Source organism: Sapajus apella, unplaced genomic scaffold (genome assembly GCF_009761245.1).
Source record: "Sapajus apella isolate SASKATOON/1434 unplaced genomic scaffold, GSC_monkey_1.0 scaffold2, whole genome shotgun sequence".
Lineage (NCBI taxonomy): Eukaryota > Metazoa > Chordata > Mammalia > Primates > Cebidae > Sapajus > Sapajus apella.
Window position 1 is genome coordinate 75,933,825 of NW_022436942.1, and position 19,448 is coordinate 75,953,272.

The 19,448-nt window shown below is 44.2% G+C and overlaps 1 protein-coding gene across 4 annotated transcripts in view; it reads right to left on the minus strand.

The window, feature by feature from the left end:
- KSR2 (kinase suppressor of ras 2) overlaps positions 1–19,448 on the minus strand; it is a 531,211-nt gene that overhangs the window by 304,422 nt on the left and 207,341 nt on the right. For all 4 annotated transcript variants that reach the window (XM_032241015.1, XM_032241004.1, XM_032241019.1 and 1 more), the window contains exon 4: positions 8,028–8,541. In XM_032241015.1, the coding sequence (XP_032096906.1) occupies positions 8,028–8,541 (514 nt within the window). The remainder of the gene's footprint in view (positions 1–8,027; positions 8,542–19,448) is intronic.

Genomic DNA, 19,448 nt, shown 5'->3' on the forward strand with positions numbered 1-19,448 from the left:
AACTCTCCATGTCTATGGCTAACTGCATTTATAAGATTAAGTCCATAATCTATGTCAGTGTTTCTGAACCTGTTTTCTATTATGGCTCCTTTGGGAACCTTTTTAGATTTTGTGGTTCCTAACCTCCATCTCCAACCTCCAATGAAATTTTCATAAACACAGATACGGTATATATCTGTTTAGATACGGTGGCTCCTTGTGAGGGAGGGGGCACAAATGTTTGTAAAAATCTGAGATTATTTCTGCCTCTCCCAATAACCAATGTTTGTCCCCTCAAAGGAGATTTCAGCCCCACTGAGAATGCATGCTCTTTGTGTATCTACGTACTTAAGTACATGTGGCATATATACACTACGGAATGCTACACGGCCATAAAATAAAAAAAGATCATATCCTCTGCAGGAATATGGATGGAGCTGGCAGCCATTATCCTTAGCAAACTAACACAGGACCAGAAAACCAAATACCGCATGTTCTCACTTTTAAGTGGGACCTAAATGATAAGAACACATGGACACATAGAGGGGAACAACACACACTAGGGCCTTTCGGAGGGTGGAGGGTGGGAGGAGGGAGAGGATCGGGAAAAATAACTAATGGGTACTAGGGACCCGGGTGATGAAATAATCTGTACAACAAACCCCCATGACACAAGTTTACCTATGTAACAAACCTGCACTTGTACCTGTGAACTTAAAACGATAGTTTTAAAAAAAGAAAGAAAACAAGAGCAGCAGCATATACTTTCCACTCTCCATCAAATTTCCAAAGTTGTTTCAACTTCCACAACTTCCAATCAATCATTATTTTTACTGGGGAAAGAACAGAATGCATGCACGCGCGTGTGTGTGTGTGTGTGTGTGTGTGTGTGCGCGCGCGCGCGCACACGCGCGCGTTTTAGGAATGCCGGAGGAATAAAACCACATACTTAAATGCAAAGATAAAAAGAAAGGAAAAGAAGAAAATAAACAGTTCTTTGAGAATGAACACAAAACAGGGGAAATGGCTTTGCTTAGACTAATCATAGCAGTTCTAACATATTACAACATACTTAAATGGCAAATCTCCCAATGGAGATGACAGACATGCTATGGCTATTATTTTCTTGTTTTCTTGTCATGCTCATTCTGAAAAGGCGCAGGAGATACTACTGGGGACAGGCGGAAAAACCGAACACACCATCTGATAAACACCAGCAAGGGTGTGCCTGAGAGCACCAAGGACAAAGGGTCTAAAAATAGCCTTCCTTGGCTGGGCGCAGTGGCTCATGCATGTAATCCCAGCACTTTGGGAGACCAAGATGAGTGGATCACCTGAGATCAGGAGTTCGAGACCAGCCTGACCAACATGGTGAAACCCTGTCTCTACTAAGCATACAAAAATTAGCTTGGCATAGTGGTGGGTGCCTGTAATCCCAGCTACTCAGTTGGTTGAGGCAGGAGAATCCCTTGCACCCTGGAAGTGGAAGTTGTAGTGAGGTGAGATCACACCATTGCACTCCAGCCTAGGCGACAGAGCATGACTTCATCTCAAAAAAAAAAAAAAAAAAAAAAAGATAGGCTTTCTCCAACCCAAGACCTCCTTTGGTATTGTGTGCTTGAAAAATCACAGGAACCAACAGTTTTGAAAGCTTTGGATCCTGTTCACAAAGATCTGTGACTGCTGAAACTCAGATTCATTTCATTAAGAGGAAATAAAAGCAGACTGAATACTGCCAAGTTAGCCACAGAGATGGTCCCCAGCAGGACTACAGGACTGAAGGAGAGAAGAACCCAGACAGGAAAGAAAGATAACTGGAACCAGGATGCACCGAATAGCTCTGGAAGTATCTCTGGCTACATTTCACAGAATAGAGGGTAAAGACTTCTCACACCTTCTCACCTACTCCCTGATGGGGTTTATTCTAGAATCAAAGCTGTTCAGAATAGGAAGAGTCTCCAGTGGGGGAAAAAGAAAAGGGCATACAGGCATATATTGTTGTATTGCACTTCACTCTACTGCACTTTGCAGACATCACATGTTTTTACAAATTGAAGGTTTGTGGCAACCCAGCATTGGGCAAGTCTATCGGTGTCACATTTCCAACAGCACGAGCTCACTTCATGTCCCTGTGCCACATTTCAGTAATTCTAGCAATATTTCCAACTTTTTCATTATTATTGTATCTGTTATGGTTATCTGTGATTAGTGATCTTTCACGTTACTATGGTAATTGTTTTGGGGTGCTCCAAAGAGTGCCCATATGACAATGAAGTAAATAGATCAATGTTATGTGTGTTCTGACTGCTCCACTAACAGGCTATTCCTCATCTCGCTCCTTTTCCTGGGCCTCCCTGTTTTCTGAGACACAACAATATTGAAATTAGCCCGATTAATAACCTAACAATAGCCTCTAATTGTTCCAGTGAAAGGAAGAGTTGTACATCTCTCACTCTAAATCATAAGCTAAAAATGATTAAACTTAGTGAGGAAGATATGTCAAAAGCCGAAATGAGAGGAAAGCTAGGCAAATTGTGAAGGCAAAGGTAATGTTATTTTCCTTAAAGAAACTAAAAATGCTATTCCCATGAGCATACAAATGACAGGAAAATAAAACAGCCTTATTGTTGATATGGAGAAAGTTTTAGTGGTCTGGATAGAAGATCAAGCCAGACACAACATTCCCTTAAGCCAAAGCCTAATCCAGAGCAGGGCCCTAACTCTCTTCAATTCTATGAAGGCTGAGAGAGGTGAGGAAGCTGCAGAAGAAAATCTGGACACCAGCAGAGGTTGGCTCATGAGGTTTACGGAAAGAAATTGTCTCCATAACATAAAAGTACAAAGTAAAGCAGCAAGTGCTGATGGAGAAGCTGCAGCAAGTTATCCGGAAGATCTAGCTAAAATCATTGATGAAAGTGGTTACACTAAAGAACAGATTTTCAATGTAGACAAAACAGTCTTATATTAAAAAAAAATGCCATCAGACTTTCAGAGCTAGAGAGGTGAAGTCAAGACCTGGCTTCAAATCTCCAAAGAACAGGCTGACTCTCTTGTTAGGAACTACTAAAGCTGGGGACTTTAAGCTGAAGCCAATGCTCATTTATCATGCCAAAAATTCTAGGGCTCTTAAGAATTACGCTAAATCTAGTCTACCTGTATTTTATAATGGAACAATGCCTGGATGATGGCACATTTGTTCACAGTATGGTTTACTGAACATTTTAAGTCCACTGTTGAGACCTACTGTTCAGAAAAAAACAAGACTCCTTTCAAAATATTATTGCTCATCAATAGTGCGCCTGCTTACCCAAAACCTCTGATGAAGATGCACAAGCAGATTATGTGGTTTTCATTCTTGCTAATACATCCATTCTGCAGCCTATGGACTAGGAGTAATTTTATCTTTCAAGTCTTATTATTTAAGAAATACATTTTATAAGGCTATAGCTGCCATAGATAGTGATTCCTTTGACAGATCTGGGAAAAGTAAAATAAAAACCTTCTAGATGATGGGTACAGTGGCTCACACCTGTAATCTCAGCATTTTAGGAGGCCAAGGTAGGTGGATCACCTGAGGTCAGGAGTTCATGACCAGCCTGGCCACCATGGTGAAACCCCGTCTCTACTAAAAATACAAAAATTAGCCAGATATGGTGGTGGGTTCCTATAATCCCAGCTACTCAGGAGGCTGAGGAAGGAGAATCACTAAAACCCAGGAGACGGAGGTTGCAATGAGCTGAGATTGCTGTATTGCACTCCAGCCTGGGTGACAGAGCAAGACTCCATCTCAAAAAAAAAAGATTCTGGAAAGGATTCACCATTTTGGATGCCATTAAGAACATTCATTATTCATGGAAGGAGGTCAAGATATCAACATTAACAGTAGTTTGGAAGAAGCTGATTCTAACCCTCATGGATGACTTTGAGGGGTTCAAGATTTCAATGGAGGAAGTAACTGCAGATGTGGTGGAAGTAGCAAGAGAAATAGAATTTAAAGTGGAGCCTAAAGTGGAAACTGAAATGCTACAATTTCATGATAAAACTTAAATAGACAAGGAGCTGGTTCTTATGGATGAGTAAGGAAAGTGGTTTCTTGAGATGGAATCTACTCCAAGTAAAGATGCCTTGAACATTGTTGAATTGACAACAAACATTTTAGAACATTATATAAACTTAATTGACAAAGCAGTGGCAGGGTTTGAAAGCATTTACCCTAATTTTGAAAGAAGTTCTACTAGGCTATCAAATAGCATCACACGCTACCGAGAAATATTTTGTGAAAGAAAGAGTCTATCTATGTAAAAAACTGCATTGTTGTCTTATTTTAAGAAATTGTCAGAGTCAGCCCAATCTTCAGTAACTGCCACCCTGATCAGTCAGCAGCCATCAACATCGAAGCAAGACCTCCATCAGCAAAGAGCAGGGCTCACTGCAGACTCACATGATCATTAGCATTTTTTAGCATTAAAATATTTCTAAATGAATGTATGTACATTGTCTTTTAAGACATAATGCCATCACACACTTAATAGGCTATAGTATGGTATAAAACCTAACTTTTCTATGTACTGAGAAACTCCAAAATTTGTGTGCTTCACTTTAGGTTCTTTATCATGGTGGTCTGGAACCAAACTCACAATATCTCTGAAGGATGCCTGTACTTATCTGAAACAAGTTTTACAAAACAACGCTAAAATGCTTACCATGTACAATGTGTTCCAATATATCCTAGTCTAGGCTAGTCAATTTCATTTTTTAATGCTGATTACAACCCATTAAAATGATGCTACCAACCACAAATGGGTCATGACAATGAATTTAAAAACACAAATGTATTCTAACCCCTTGGTTCCATGGCTGAGAAAGCTAAGACTCAGAGAGGTTAAATCCAAGGTCAAAAGGCTACTTCCTGGCAGAATCAGGACTAGTTTATGCCCAGGTAAATGATGACTGTTGTTATCAGTCTAATAATTGGGACTCTCCTCAACGAACGCCTCCTCTATAAATCCTGGTCAGAATTCACTTCTCTCCATAACCCCTGCTGCTGACGTTGTTCAGGCTACTGTTGTTTCTGTCTTAGGTTTTTTTTAACACCCCCAGGCTTGCTGCCCTGATATCTCTGTGAACCTGGAGGCATGGTCCCAGGCTAAATGGTCCCATGGCATTTTCCGTATCACCAAACTGACCACTCTGTTCCTCTCCTCTACTGCTTCCTTGCCATGAACCACAGCATGCCCCAAGGTGAGCCAAGGAACTACCAGCCTTGAGGAAGTGATGAGCTTGATAACTCAGCCAGAAGAAACTTGAAGGGCAAAGCTTAACTCCACCTGAGTCCTGATATACAAATTCCAAGAAGCACTAAAGATGGCCAAGTCAATTTGGAAGACACTGAAGAAGTGGGCCATTCAGCCCTATCTAGGCAGAATAAATCCTTCAGGGGTCTAGGAAAAAGGTCACATTTAAAAACCAAAGGGCTTCCTCTCTCACTTGGCCACCATCTTGCAGATTAAAAGATGAGTGAGGCCACACACAGTGGCTCACACCTGTAATCCTAGCACTGTGGGAGGCTGAGGTGGGTGGATCACCTGATGTCAGGAGTTCAAGACCAGCCTGGCCAACATGATGAAACCCTGCCTCTACTAAAAAAAATACAAAAAATTAGCCAGGCATAGTGGCACATGCCTACAATCCCAGTTACTCAGGAGGCTGAGACAGAGGATCGCTTGAACCGGGGAGGTGTAGGTTACAGCAAGCCGAGGTTGCGCCATTGTACTCCAGCCCGGGGCAACAAGAGTGATACTCTGTCTTGAAAAACAAAACAAACAAACAAAAAAAGATGATGTGTCTGGAGAGTTGGCTTTCTGATCAAGTTTCGCCTTACTAGGTGGTGCATACTGGGAAGGGTACAGAGTGTGGACACAGCGTAGCAAGCAGACCCCAAATGCCTCTCCCACCTTCCACCTTAGCAACCTGCACTCCCAGCCTTCCTGTAACTGTCCCCCATGTCTTCACCTTGAGGTTTCAGCAAGCCCCAATCTCTGTGGCTCTCACAAAACCATGCAAATCAAACCCGACTCCAATCAGAAAAGCATCTATCCTCTGCTTCACCCTCAGAGGTCTCAAACATGCATTCTATCTCTCCAAGCTAGGTTTCACACAGCAGCTTGACTATGAGTGTTGTAAAATCACGTGTTCTATGTCAATCCCTTTACGGCACTCCCAATGCTTCAGAAAAGAGAATCACACTCTACACCACAGCTTCAGACAGGGCTTAGTAAACACAGTTCATGGGCCAAATTGGACCGGATGCCTGTTTTTATAAATAAAGTTTTATTGGAACACTGTCATGCCCATTTGTTTACCTATTATCTGTGCTGTTTTTATGCTACTTGATAGAGTTGAGTTCAACTGCAACAGAGACCGAATAGTCTGCAAAGCCTGAAAGTATTTACTATCTGCCCTTGTACAGAAAAAGTGTGCCAACCCCTAGCTTACAGAATCCTGCCTTTTTTTTTTCTAATGGTGATAAAATACACAAAACCTAAAATTTACCATCTTAACCATTTGTAAGTGTACGGTATTAAGTTCAGCGGTAGTAAGTACCCCGGCATTGTTGTACAATCAACACCACCATCCATCTCCAGAATGTTCCATCATCCCAAACTAAAAGTCTATACATGATAAATAATAACTCCCCATTCTCCCTCCCCTCAGCCCTGGCATCCACTGTTCTACTTTCTGCCTCTATGAATCTGTCTACTCTAGGTATCTCATATCAGTGGAATTATACAGTATTTATTTTCATGTGTCTGGCATATTTTACTTAGCATGCTGTCTTCAAGGTTCACTCATGTTGTAGCATAGATCAGAAGTTCCTCCCAGGTTAGGCGTGGTGGCTCATGTCTGTAATCCCAGCACTTTGGGAGGCCAAGGCGGGCAGGTCACTTGAGGTCAGGAGTTCGAGGCCAGCCTGGCCAACATGGTGAAACCCCATCTCTACTAAAAGCACAAAAAATTAGCCGGGCGTGGTGGTACAGGCCTGTAGTCCCAGCTACTCAGGAGGTGGGGCAGGATAATGGCTTGAATCTGGGAAGCAGAGGTTGCAGTGAGCTGAGATCACACCACTGCACTCCAGCCTCGGTGACAGAGCAAGACTCCATCTCAACAAAAAGAGAAGTTCCTTCCTTTTTAAAGCTGAATAATATTGCATGGTATGGATAGACCACATTGTGTTTATTCATTTATCTACTGATAGACACAGGTTGTTTCTACTTTTTGGCTACTGTGAATAACACAGCAACCTGCCTAACCCTACATCACACACCTGCTCCCTTCCCCACAGGGGTCCTCTGTCGATTTCCCCAGTGTGTCCTGCTTCCTTCCACCTTTGACTGAGATGAGCCGTGGATATAAAATACACATTCAGTTTCAAAGACTTTGTATTTTTTTAAATGCAAACTATCTCAGTAATGACGTTTTACATTGATTCTATGTTAAAATATCATTTTCATATATTGGGTTAAATGGTGTATCATGACAATATCACTTGTTCCTTTTCATTCGTTTTAATGTGACGACTAGAAAGTTGAAGGTTAATACATGCCTCGTATCCTATTTCTAGGAGCAGCACTAGGCTGGACTCTGCAGGGGTTGGCAAACGTTTTCAGTAAAAAGCCAGATGGTAAATATTTTCAGCCCTGTAGGCCACTCTCATTCTGCCATTGTCACACAAAAGAAGCCATAGGCAACACATAAAGGAATGATCATGGGTGTGTTCCAATACATTTTATTTACAAAATCAGGCTGGGTATCAGATTTAGCCCCTAGGCCATAGAGTATTAATCATATTTTTTAAATGGCCAGTTCTGGGAAATTCTGTTCTATTCATTTTCTCAGAACCCTCTGTAAAAAGCCATCTTTCATTCAACCAGAGCCTGGAACACAAGTCTGTACCCGGCTTCCCCGACCTGGTCAGCTCCTGGGGCCACAGCACAGCCCCTCGCAGGCCAGGGCTGGACCGCCCCAGGGCACCCACCGAGTGCACTCACTTGGGCGTATGGGCCTCGTCCACGCGGTGCGCCAGCTGGAACTCATGGGATTTGCTCCGATGCAGTGCGGTGAACCCCGGGATCAAGTGTATCAGCTTTCGGGAGGAGGGCGGTGGGGTCCCCGGGGGCTTCAGCTTGTTCTTCTTCCTCATGGGCGGCGTGCCTGGCGGGGTCACGGTGGTGACGATGTTGGGGGTGCGTGGCGGGGTGCGGACCGCATGCCGCTGCCGGGGCGATGGGGGCAGGGAACGGTGGCCCGACTCCAGTGGCGGGGGCGGGCACAAGCCCGGGTAGGCGTCCACAGTAAGCCTCTCCACGTGGGTGTACACAGGGGCCCCGGGAGTGGGGCTGGTGTGACAATAGTGCTGGACGCACTTGGACTGGACCCTCGGGCTCTGGGAGAGATGGGTGCGGATCCACGGGGTGGGCTCTGGGGGGCACACAGGATTGTTCTCCTTCCCCGTCTCTGTGGTGGGCCACTGGATGGTCCAGTCTTGTTTGGAAAGGTTGCCTCCTGAGTTGGAACAGAAGAACAGAGACAATGGGTAAGCCATGAGAAAGCCAGGTGGGTTACACCATATACACCATTACATCATATGCACATTACATCACGTGCCCATCACATCATAGGCATGTTACACTATATGCCTGTTACATCGTATATATGTTATCTCATATGCAAATTATATCATATGCACATTATGCCGTGTGCCCATCACATCATAGACCCGTTACATTATATACCTGTTACATCGTATGCATGTTACATTATATGCACATTATATGCATATTACATCATGTGCACATTATATCATGTATATTACATCATATGCATGTCACATTATATGCGCATTACATAATATGAATGCTATTTCATATGCCTATTACATCATATAGACATCCTATCATATGCATGTTACATCACACCCACGTTACATCATAAGCATATCTGCATAAATCCAACCACCCCCACTTGGCCCCTCCAAAAAGAGAATTCAATCCCTTTATTGACCCTGTTACCCTATTCCCCATTCAACAGCCTTGCCTTCCTCTGCCCCATCGCTGGGAAGACCCCACAGCCCAAATGCTCAGAAAAGCAAAGAAGTTAATTCTTGCCTTTTGAGCTTCCCAAGGTCCCAGTTCCGGAAGTTTCAAAGTGATTTAAAGGACTTTAAAGGATAAGTTTTCCCTTACATGGAAATTTTAATACCTAACCCTCATGTGAGATACACAAATTCCAAGGAAGTCAAGTTCATCCTTAGTCCCTCCCTGACCACTTCCTTGCTCACCTCATACTTCTTCCAGATCTATGTCGCCATGTTCTCATTCATGCATTTGTCCAGTAAACATTCTGTGAGTGCCAACTACGCCCCTTTGCTTGAGAAAGACACAAACGCAACACAGACGAGACCCTGGTCCCCTGGACTTACATTCTGCCAAAGCAGAGTCATGATAGACAAGAAAGCATGCTCACCAAAGGATTTCACATGGTTATTGGTGCTGGGAAGGAAATAAACAGAATGACGTGATACAACTAGGGGTGGCCGGGCACATAGGCTCACGCCTGTAGTTCCACCAATTTGGGAGGCCGAGGTGGGCAGATCACTTGAGGTCAGGAGTTCAAGACCAGCCTGGCTAACATGGTGAAACCCTGTCTCTACTAAAAATACAAAAAATTAGCCAGGCATGGTGGCATGCACCTGTATCCCAGCTACTGGGGAGGCTGAGGTAGGAGAATTTCTTGAACCCAGAAGGCAGAGATTGCAGTGAGCCAAGATTGCGGCCCTGCACTCCAGCCTGGGCTACAGGCTCTCTCTCTATACACAAACCATGTGCTACACAGCTCAGCCAGAAGGCACCAAGTGCCGATGCATACAAAAACCTGGGCGAATCTCCGGATAATTAGGCTGAGCAAAAAATGCCAACCCCAAAAGATTCCATACTGTATGCCTCCATTTATATATATTTTTGAAATGACAACATTTTTGAAACAGAGGATAGATTGATGGTTGCCAGGGGTTAGGGATGGCAGAAAAGGGAGTAGGAGAAAAGGGGATGTGGTGAGAGAAGCGCAATACAAGGGAACCCTGGAGTGCTGGAACTCTCCAGCATCTTCACGGCGGTAAATACATGAACCTACACAGGTGATCAGATCACACAGAAGTAGACCCATTGTGGTGGCTCGTGGCTGTAATCCCAGCACTTTGGGATCAAATAATACCAAATGTACAAGGCAGTAAGATCACTTGATCCCAGGAGTTTAAGACCAGCCTGGGTGACACAGTAAGACCTTCTCTGTACAGGAAGTAAAAAAAATCAGCCAGGCACGGTGGTGCACTCTGTAGTGTAAGCTACTTGGGAGGCTGAGGTGGGAGGATCACTTAAACCTCAGGAGGTCAAGGCCGCAGTTAGTCATGTTCACGCCACTGCACTCCAGCCTGGATGATAGAGTGAGACCCTGCCTCAAAAAGAAAAATACATAGAACTAAATGTACCCACAGACACAGACACAGACACACACACACACACACACACACACACACACGAGTGAAAACAAAGCTGGGGAAATCTGAACAAGATTGGTGGATTGTATCAACATCAATATTCTGTGATGCTGTATTTGGTGATACTGTATAATGGTTTTCAAAATGTTACCGTTGGGAAGAACTGGGCAAAGTGTAGAAGGGATGTCTGTATTATTTCTTACACCTGCATGTGAATCTACAATTATTTCAATCAAAAATTTCCATTTTAGAAATTAAAAATAAAATACAAGAATACGGAGGGCCTACTTTAGTAGAGTGATCAGGGAAAGCCTCCTAAGGAAGTGACATTCATGCTGGCCTGTGAAGGACAGGAAGGGCATTGTCACACCAAGGACAGAGCACACCCAGCTGGGAAATGATACAGGCTAAGGCCTAGAAGTAGAAAGGGCTATTTTTTTTTTAATTCTTCTAATAGCTTATTAGAAAGAATAGACACTTTTTTAAATCCCCACTGTTATGAATTCAAATTGAGGTTTTCAGCCCTGGTATAAACTGAATCAAAAAAAAAAAAAAAAACAGAGAGAGAAGGAAATTTAAAAATCCAATGGTAGACCAGGCAAGGTGGCTCTCACACCTGTAATCCCAGCACTTTGGGAGTCTGAGGCAGGTGGATCACCTGAGGTCAGGAGTTCACAACCAGCCCGACCAGCATGGTGAAACCCCACTGCTACTAAAAATACAAAAAAATCAGCCAGGTGTGGTGGCATGTGCCTGTAATCCCAGCTACTTGGGAGGCTGAGGCATGAGAATCACTTGAACCTGGGAGACAGAGGTTGCAGTGAGCTGAGATCATACCATTGCACTCCAGCCTGGGCGACAAGAACAAAACTCTGTCTCAAAAAAAAAAAAAATTCAACGGTGTATTAACATTTTTCATTCATTTGCCATATTAACAGTGCAAATACAAATTTGGTCTAAAGATAGACTCTCATGCAACTATGTAAAGCCTTTCTGCATCCTCCATGCTAAGAGCTCTAAATGCATGAAAACCAAACAATACCAAATGTCCAGGCTTCAAAACCATCTAAGTTAGGGAAGTCACTTTCCTGGTTCTCTTTCCAGGATGCCTGCGTGAAAGCAGTGTTCCCAAGTTGTGGTGACAATGGGGTGACACTCAAGGAGAGGCTGAAGGGACAAGCGAGAACAGACTGCCAGATCTGTTGGCTGAGGTGCAGACTGGCTTTCATATCAACAGGAAGCCATTCAGAGTTTTGAGGCAGGGGAGACATTGATTGAAGTTTCATTTCTCAGAGATCACTCAGCCTGCTGCAGGGGAAGTAGAAGCCAATTAAGGGATATCTCAGGGAGTTGCAAGAGATGTTGCGGGCTCTGGCTTGGGTGGTGGCAGCAAAGATGGAGAGAACTCAGCCAGGTGTCAATGAAGAAAGACTGGCCAGAACCCAGAGGAAGGCAACCACATGGGCACTTCCATCATGGGCCAAGGAAGAAGATTTGGGGCAGAAAGAAATTCCTGGCTGACTAGCAATAACAATAATAATTACTATAACGACCGTAACAAGAGCTAATTTATAGCGCATTTCACTGCTTCCAAAGTGCTTTCATGAACACTGACTCACTGTCCCGTTTTTAATTAAAACAACTCATTTTGTTATTATACATTCATTACAGAAAAATTAGAAAATTGACATAAGGAAAAAAGGCAATGCTGTCCTACAGCCTAGCCATCATCCCTGTCAACATCTGATTCTAGAGCCTTCCAGATGGTTTAAGGTGGATTTTTTTTTTTTTTGAGGAAAAGAAATGCCGTTAAGACCATATTTAATGGTTCGTCTGTCTTCTTCACTTGTTTTATTGGGACTGTTTTACATCTAACTTAATTTTTTAACTCTGTGTGCAAAGGGTCATATTAATTTCCATTTTATAGGTAAGGAAACTGATGCAAAGAGATGAAGACGTGCCTGAGGTCACAAGAGAGATGTTAACTGGCAGCCAGATTCAAACCCGAAACTCCAGCCACCTCAATAAGCAGGGGATGAGGATGTCTGTGGGAGAGAACTGGGGCCTCCAACTGCCATCATAGATCATTCAAACCGGAATAGATGCTGAAATAAAGGCTCATTTTTCAAAAGGATCTCCTTTTCCCTCCTCCCAGGCTTGCCAGCACACTCTGCCAAAGTCACCATCCTTGCGGTATCTACTCTCAAATATTGACACATACACGTTAGCCCAGTGAGTAAGAGGGTCAACGCTAGAGTCAGATGACTTGCGCTCCAAATCTGACTCCCTCCCCCTTATGGCTGTGTGACCTTGGGCACTCATCTAACTTCTCTGAGTCTTAGCCTTGTCACCTGTGCAATGGGACAATAATAAAACCTACCTCAGGAACTACTATGAGGGTCACATGCACAAATACAAGTCACGTGCTTAGCACAACTCTCAGCACACAATAGGTGCACCATAAATGCTAGCTATTGGCATTGTACTTCTCAACACTGGGGTAATACATCATGATCTGCTCTTTAAAGAGTGTGTAGCACTTCTGACAGCTTTACCATTCTCACCCTTTCTACAATGAGGAAGCTGACGTTTAGCTGAAGCTAAATAGCTCTAAGAACTAGGAATAGAACAGAGAATCCAGTTAAGACAAGTTTTTCCATCACCCAATAACACATCGGTAAGCTCTGGATTGATGTATTTGCTCAGGGAATACAAACTCATTGTCAGGTTAGCCTAAGTAAAGCCTGTTGAAGAAAGTAAATCTATTTCCTAAGCTGTCTTAATCAAATACTGCACCACAAAGCCACAAAGTAGTGATTTAGGCATTAACATTACAAGCTGTTGCCCATCCTGAATGAAATGGAAAGGATATGGGATTGGGAACCAGAAGAATCCAACAGAATTCTGGTTACTCCACTGGCCAGCTCCGTGACCTTGGCCAAATCACTTAACCTCTCTGAGCTTCAGTTTGGGGGCTCGTAAAATGGGGATAATTATGGCTTTGTTGGAGGGTACAGTGAAGATTAAGTGTTTATTTCACAAATATTTGAACACGCTTTATGTACCACACACCATTCTGGACACCAGAATAGAACAACAAATAAAACACACCCAAAAAAAACCCTGTTTTTGCAGAGCTCACATTCTTAGTACGGAAACAGATGAAAAAAGTAGATGAACAAATTTATCATATATGCCATGACAGTAAGTCCTCTAGAAAGAAAGAAAGCAGGACACAGAGACAAAAAAGGTGCCTGGGGCTATTTTAATCAGAAAAGGACGAGGAGGTGACAGTGGACATGTGAGCAGATATCACAGTGAAGCAAGGACTGAATTAATACGACAAAGTGATCAAACCACCAGACAGAGCCTGGGCCATCATGTCAATGCTGACAAACGGCAGATGATTGAAGATGGATGAAAACATCTATTCTGGGTGCCCTGTGACTCATCCCCTTTGTCCCCAGGCATCACTATGCCAGCCCCTGCCCTCAAGATGCTTCCAGTCTAGTGAAAAGGATCAATAAACAATAAACTCTCACTGCAGTTCCATCCTAGGTACGGATCTCAAATAATTGAAAGCAGGGACTCAAATACTTGTAGACAAATGCTCGCAGCAGCACTATTTACAATGGCCAAAACATGGAAGCAACCAAGTGTCCATCACTTAAGAAATGAATAAACAAAATGTGGTATGTCCATATAATGGAATATTATTCACCCACAAAAAAGAAAGAAGTATTGATTCATGTGACAATGTAGATCAACCTCAAAAAACACTATGCTAAGTAAAAGAAGCCAGACATACAGGGTCATATATCCTTTTCCTGATTCCATTTATATGAAGTATCCCAAAAAGGCAAATCTGTAGAGGAAGATTTTTTTTTCATGTCTCTATTATTAAACACAATTACAGGCATACCCATTTTTAGACGGCATTCTAGCCCAGGCAATTAATAGGCATGGGTTTTTTTTGGGGGGGTGATGAAATAGGTTTGGAACTAAATAGAGGTTATGGTTGCACAATCTTGTGAATGAACTAAATGTCACACCTGGTTCACTTTGAAATGATTAATTTTACACTACATGAATTTCCCCTACATAAAATGAATCAATAACTACTCACAATACCAAACACAGAATCCCAAGTCAGAAAAAGTGCAGTGGCATACAAGGCACAGAGGAGAGGGACCCTGCTGGCCGGGAAGTGGGGGTGAGCAGGAGAAGGCAGCCTGGAGGAGGTGGCACCTAAGCCCAGAACTTGAGGGTGAAGAAGAGTTCCTAGGAAAGGTGGCAGCGAGGTGGGTGATAGCAGAAGGATGGTGACAGAGAGGACAGCAGGGTCAAGGGCCAGGAAAAGAGGGATGTGGGAGTTTGGAGAATTACCAGCTGTTCAGTATGGCTGGAGTTATTTTGTGGGGTGGGGGAGTGGGGGAGACAGAGTCTCGCTCTGTTGCCCAAGTTGGAATATGGTGGCATGATCTCAGCTCACTGCAACCTCCACCTCCTGGGGTTCAAGCAATTCTCATGCCTCAGCCTCCCGAGTAGCTGGGACTATAGACTCCTGGCCTCAAGTGATCTACCCACCTCAGCCTCCCAAAGTGCTGGAATTACAGGTGTGAACCACCATGCCCAGCCAAGCTGGAGTTATTTTGAGGGAGGAAAAAATTTGAGCCAGGCTGGAGAGGAAGGGAAGGGAGGACCATCCAGGGATTTGCTCTTCTAAATAGAATGGGATGCTGAGAACTAAGGGTCAATGTGACTGATCCCCTTGCCACTGGCCTCCCAGAGAGGGAGATGGTCTCCTCCAGAGCTCCTGGAGACCTGCTGCAGCTGAGGGCTTGTGGCAATCAAACCTGGTAATGGGTGTGGTGGAAGATCTGCTCCACCACATCACACAGCTGCTTCAAGGCTTAGACCCATAGTCCCATGGTCATGCCAGGGGAGGGGCTGAAACTCCCCTAATCATCAATGATAATGTAATGGAAGCTAACTTTCTGCAGGGGCACAGGGCATATTGCTATATCCTTGAGGCTTGGCCCCCAAACTCCTGCTCATGCCAAGGAAGGGCTGGCTCTCCCAGTGGGCAAATGCAGATAAGTGGATTGGAGCTGGAGGCCAAGCGTCTGCCCACAACATTGCTGCTGAATGGCAGCTCCTGATCATACCAGGGGAGGGGCTGGTGCTTCTTTGATTATATGGCTTAGAAGTCATGCAGCCCAATGGATGGGATCCATGGGGTCCTCCCGGAGCCCAGTGTGCTGGCCAAGGGTGCAAAAGGACAATGGTGAGTGGGGACTATACCTGCCACGCCTCCCGTCCATGTGTGGTTAAAGCTGTCCCAGAAACCCTGGTGCACAGGCTGTGTGGGCCTCTATCCTTGCTGCTCAACAGGGCCCCTGTGTGTAGGGAAGCTGAGCATCATGGAAGCATGTCTCTGACCATGTGGAGAAAAGATTGGACAGGGCCTGGGCGGCGGCCTTAGGCTCCTGGAGGCATCTGGATGGGAGATAATGAGGACCTGAGATAGTTGTGGCCGTGGAGATAAGAGAGAGGTGGGTTGACTATATACTGGAGGAGAAAAAAAAATAGCTAACATTTATTGAACTTACACATAAAAAGTTACAGACCCACAGAACCATCCAACAAAGCGGGTAGAATTTATTCTGTCTTACAGATGAGGAAACTGAGGCACAGAGAGGTCAAGTGGCTTGCTCAAGGCCACACAGCCTTGTCCAAGAAGGACATGTGGGGTTTGGGACTTTACCTGACCCATAACCAGGACACTAAGTCCAGGCTGATGTCCCAGTTGCTAGCCTGGGTCACACAGTGGTCAGTGGCATTGATCACAGTGATAGGAAATACAGGAGAAGGAAATTGGGCACAGAGGAGGTGCCAAGCTCAGGATCAGACAGGCTGTCTGAGGTTCCTGCAGGATACCCCAGAGGAGATTCTGGGATGCAGCTGAACCTCAACTTCTCCTTCTCCCAGGAACCCCAGGATCACTCCCCAGGAAGAAGTTGTTTTTCTAGCCTGAAAAGATTGATCATGAAATTCTAAAATCTCATCTTAGTGGGGTTTTTTTTCCTACAAAGACATGATGATTTAATCACGTTCACCTACTGTTCCTCTCCCATTTGATCTCCAAATCTCCAGAGCAAACATCTCATGACTCTGAATTACATGCTGGTAATGCAGGTCTGGAAGAGGGCGGGTCATGAGCCTGTCACTCACTGACTTAATTCCCCACGAAGGGAAGATACGTCTGCATACGGAGGACTTGATTTCTGAACTGAAAGAACAAGAGTTAATTCTCCTAAGTCAACATCAACACTTAGACATGAATTTGTCCTTACTGTGCCTCACTGTGAGTCAGTTTCTTCATCTGTACAATGGGGATAGCAACAGAGTTTCTGCCAGGATTGCTCTGAAGATTAAATAAAAGCATGCAAGCAGAGCATTTAGCTTCATTCCCTAGCACACAGTCAATGTCGTATAAATATTCATGTACAAAGAGTATAAAACCATCTGTTTCACAGGACGCCACCAAAGATTAAATAAATGCATAAAGTGCTTCCCATTGAGCCCAACACAGAGCTCGGACTCAAGAACCATCCAGTCCTGCCAGGTGTGGTGGCTCATGCATGTAATCCCAGCACTTTGGGAGGCTGAGGCTGGTGGATCACCTGAAGTCAAGAGTTCAAGACCAGCCTGGCCAACATGGCACAAAACCCTATCTGTACTGAAAATACAAAAATTAGCCAGATGTGGGGGCGCACACCTGTAATCCCAGCTACTCAAGAGGCTGAGGCAGGAGAATCACTTGAACCCGGAAGGGGGAGGTTCCAGTTAGCTGAGATCACGTCATTGCACTCCAGCCTGAGCGACAAGAGCAAAACTCCGTTTTAAAATAAAAAAAAAATAAATAAAAGAATCATCCAGTCCTCATCCCTGGTCTTAGCAAGTACTAACTCTGACAGAAAAAAAGCCCACAATATCAGAAGCCACTGAGCCTTTACTTTAGGTTGAACTGCGGCCTCCAGTGCCTTATTTGTGTATAGGATCTTTGTAGAGACAATCACGTTACGATGAGTTAACACCGGATCAGGATGCATCCTAAGTCCAGTGGTTTGTGTCCTTATGAGATGAGAAGAAGACAAAGAGGAAAACATCATGTGAAGACAGAGGCAGGGGCTGGAATGATGCAGCTACAAACCAAGGCACACCAAGGATTATAGGCCACCCCCTGAAGCCACGTGACAGGCGTGGAACCAATTCTTCCCCAGAGCTTTCGAAGGCATCGTGGCCCGGTCAACACCCGATTTTAGATGCCAAGCCCCTAGAACTGTGGGAAAGTATATTTCTGCTGCTTTAAGCCATCTAGTTTGTGGTGGCTTTTTTTTTTTTTTTAACAAAAGCCCTAGATAACTCACACATTTGCTGGACACTGACTAGGGGATCCTGATATAAAAGCCTACATGTGGAGTACAGCTGCCAGACTCCACATTAGGGGATCTGTAAAGTAGATGTTATTGACCGTTATCAACAAGTAATGTTATAAAACAGTTTATGCATGTATTCAATCCTCAGTGGCATCCTGTGAAATCAATGGTTTTACCTACTTTTTACATAAACATTTTTACAACATTGTGAAAGGAAGGTAAATCTGGGAGGCCCCAAAGTCACTAAGCTAAAGGGAAAGGTCAAGCTGAGAACTGCGTGGGACAAACTTGCTTCCCTTTCTATTCGAAGCCATCTCTCTGCTCACTGAGATAAATGCGTATCTGATTGCCTCCCTTGGAAAGGCTAATCAGAAACTCAAAAGAATGTAACCATTTGTCTCTCACCTACCTGTGACCTGGAAGCCTCCTCCCTGCTTGAGTTATCCCGCCTTTCTGGATGGAACCAACGTACATCTTACACATATTGATGTCTCCCTAAAATGTATGAAACCAAACTATGTTCCGACCACCTTGGGCACACGCCATCAGGACCTCCTGAGACTGTGTCATGGGTGCGTCTTCAGCTTCGGGAAAATAAACTTGCTAAATTCACTGAGACCTGTCTCAGATTTTCAGAGTTCACAACTGACTGTGTGTTTGGGATGGGGCTAAATGCTCTAATGGCATCATTTTATTTAATCTTCAGAATAATTCTGGGGCAAAGCTCTGCTGTTATCCCCATTTTACAGATGAAGAAACTGTAATGTTATCAACAAGTAATGGATAAGGACAGGTCATGGCTAAAGTCTCATAGTTGGTAGTAACCTACACCCGCACTTTCCCCTTGATCACACAGCATCCTGCAGCTGAGCTGGGACCCACCTCTCCCCACAGCCTACAGTTCCCCCAAAGACACACAAACACACACTCACACATACACACCATTCCTCCAAAGACATACAAACACACACACACACACCATTCCCCCAAAAACACACACACACATACACATCATTCCCCCAAAGACAAACACACACTCACACATACACACCATTTCCCCAAAGACACACACACACTCACACACACACACATACACCATTCCTCCTAAGAGACACAAACATACACTCACACATACACACCATTCCCCCAAAGACACACAAACACACACACATACACAACATTACCCCAAAGACACACAACACTCACACATACACAGAATTCCCCCAAAGACACACAAACACACACTCACACATACACACCATTTCCCCAAAGACATACACACAGACACACACACATACACACATATACACCATTCCACCAAAGAGACACAAACATACCCTCAAACATACACACCATTACCCCAAAGACACACAAACACTCACTCATACACACCATTACCCCAAAGATACACAAACACACACTCACACATACACACCATTCCCCCCAAAGACACACATACACTCACACATACACAC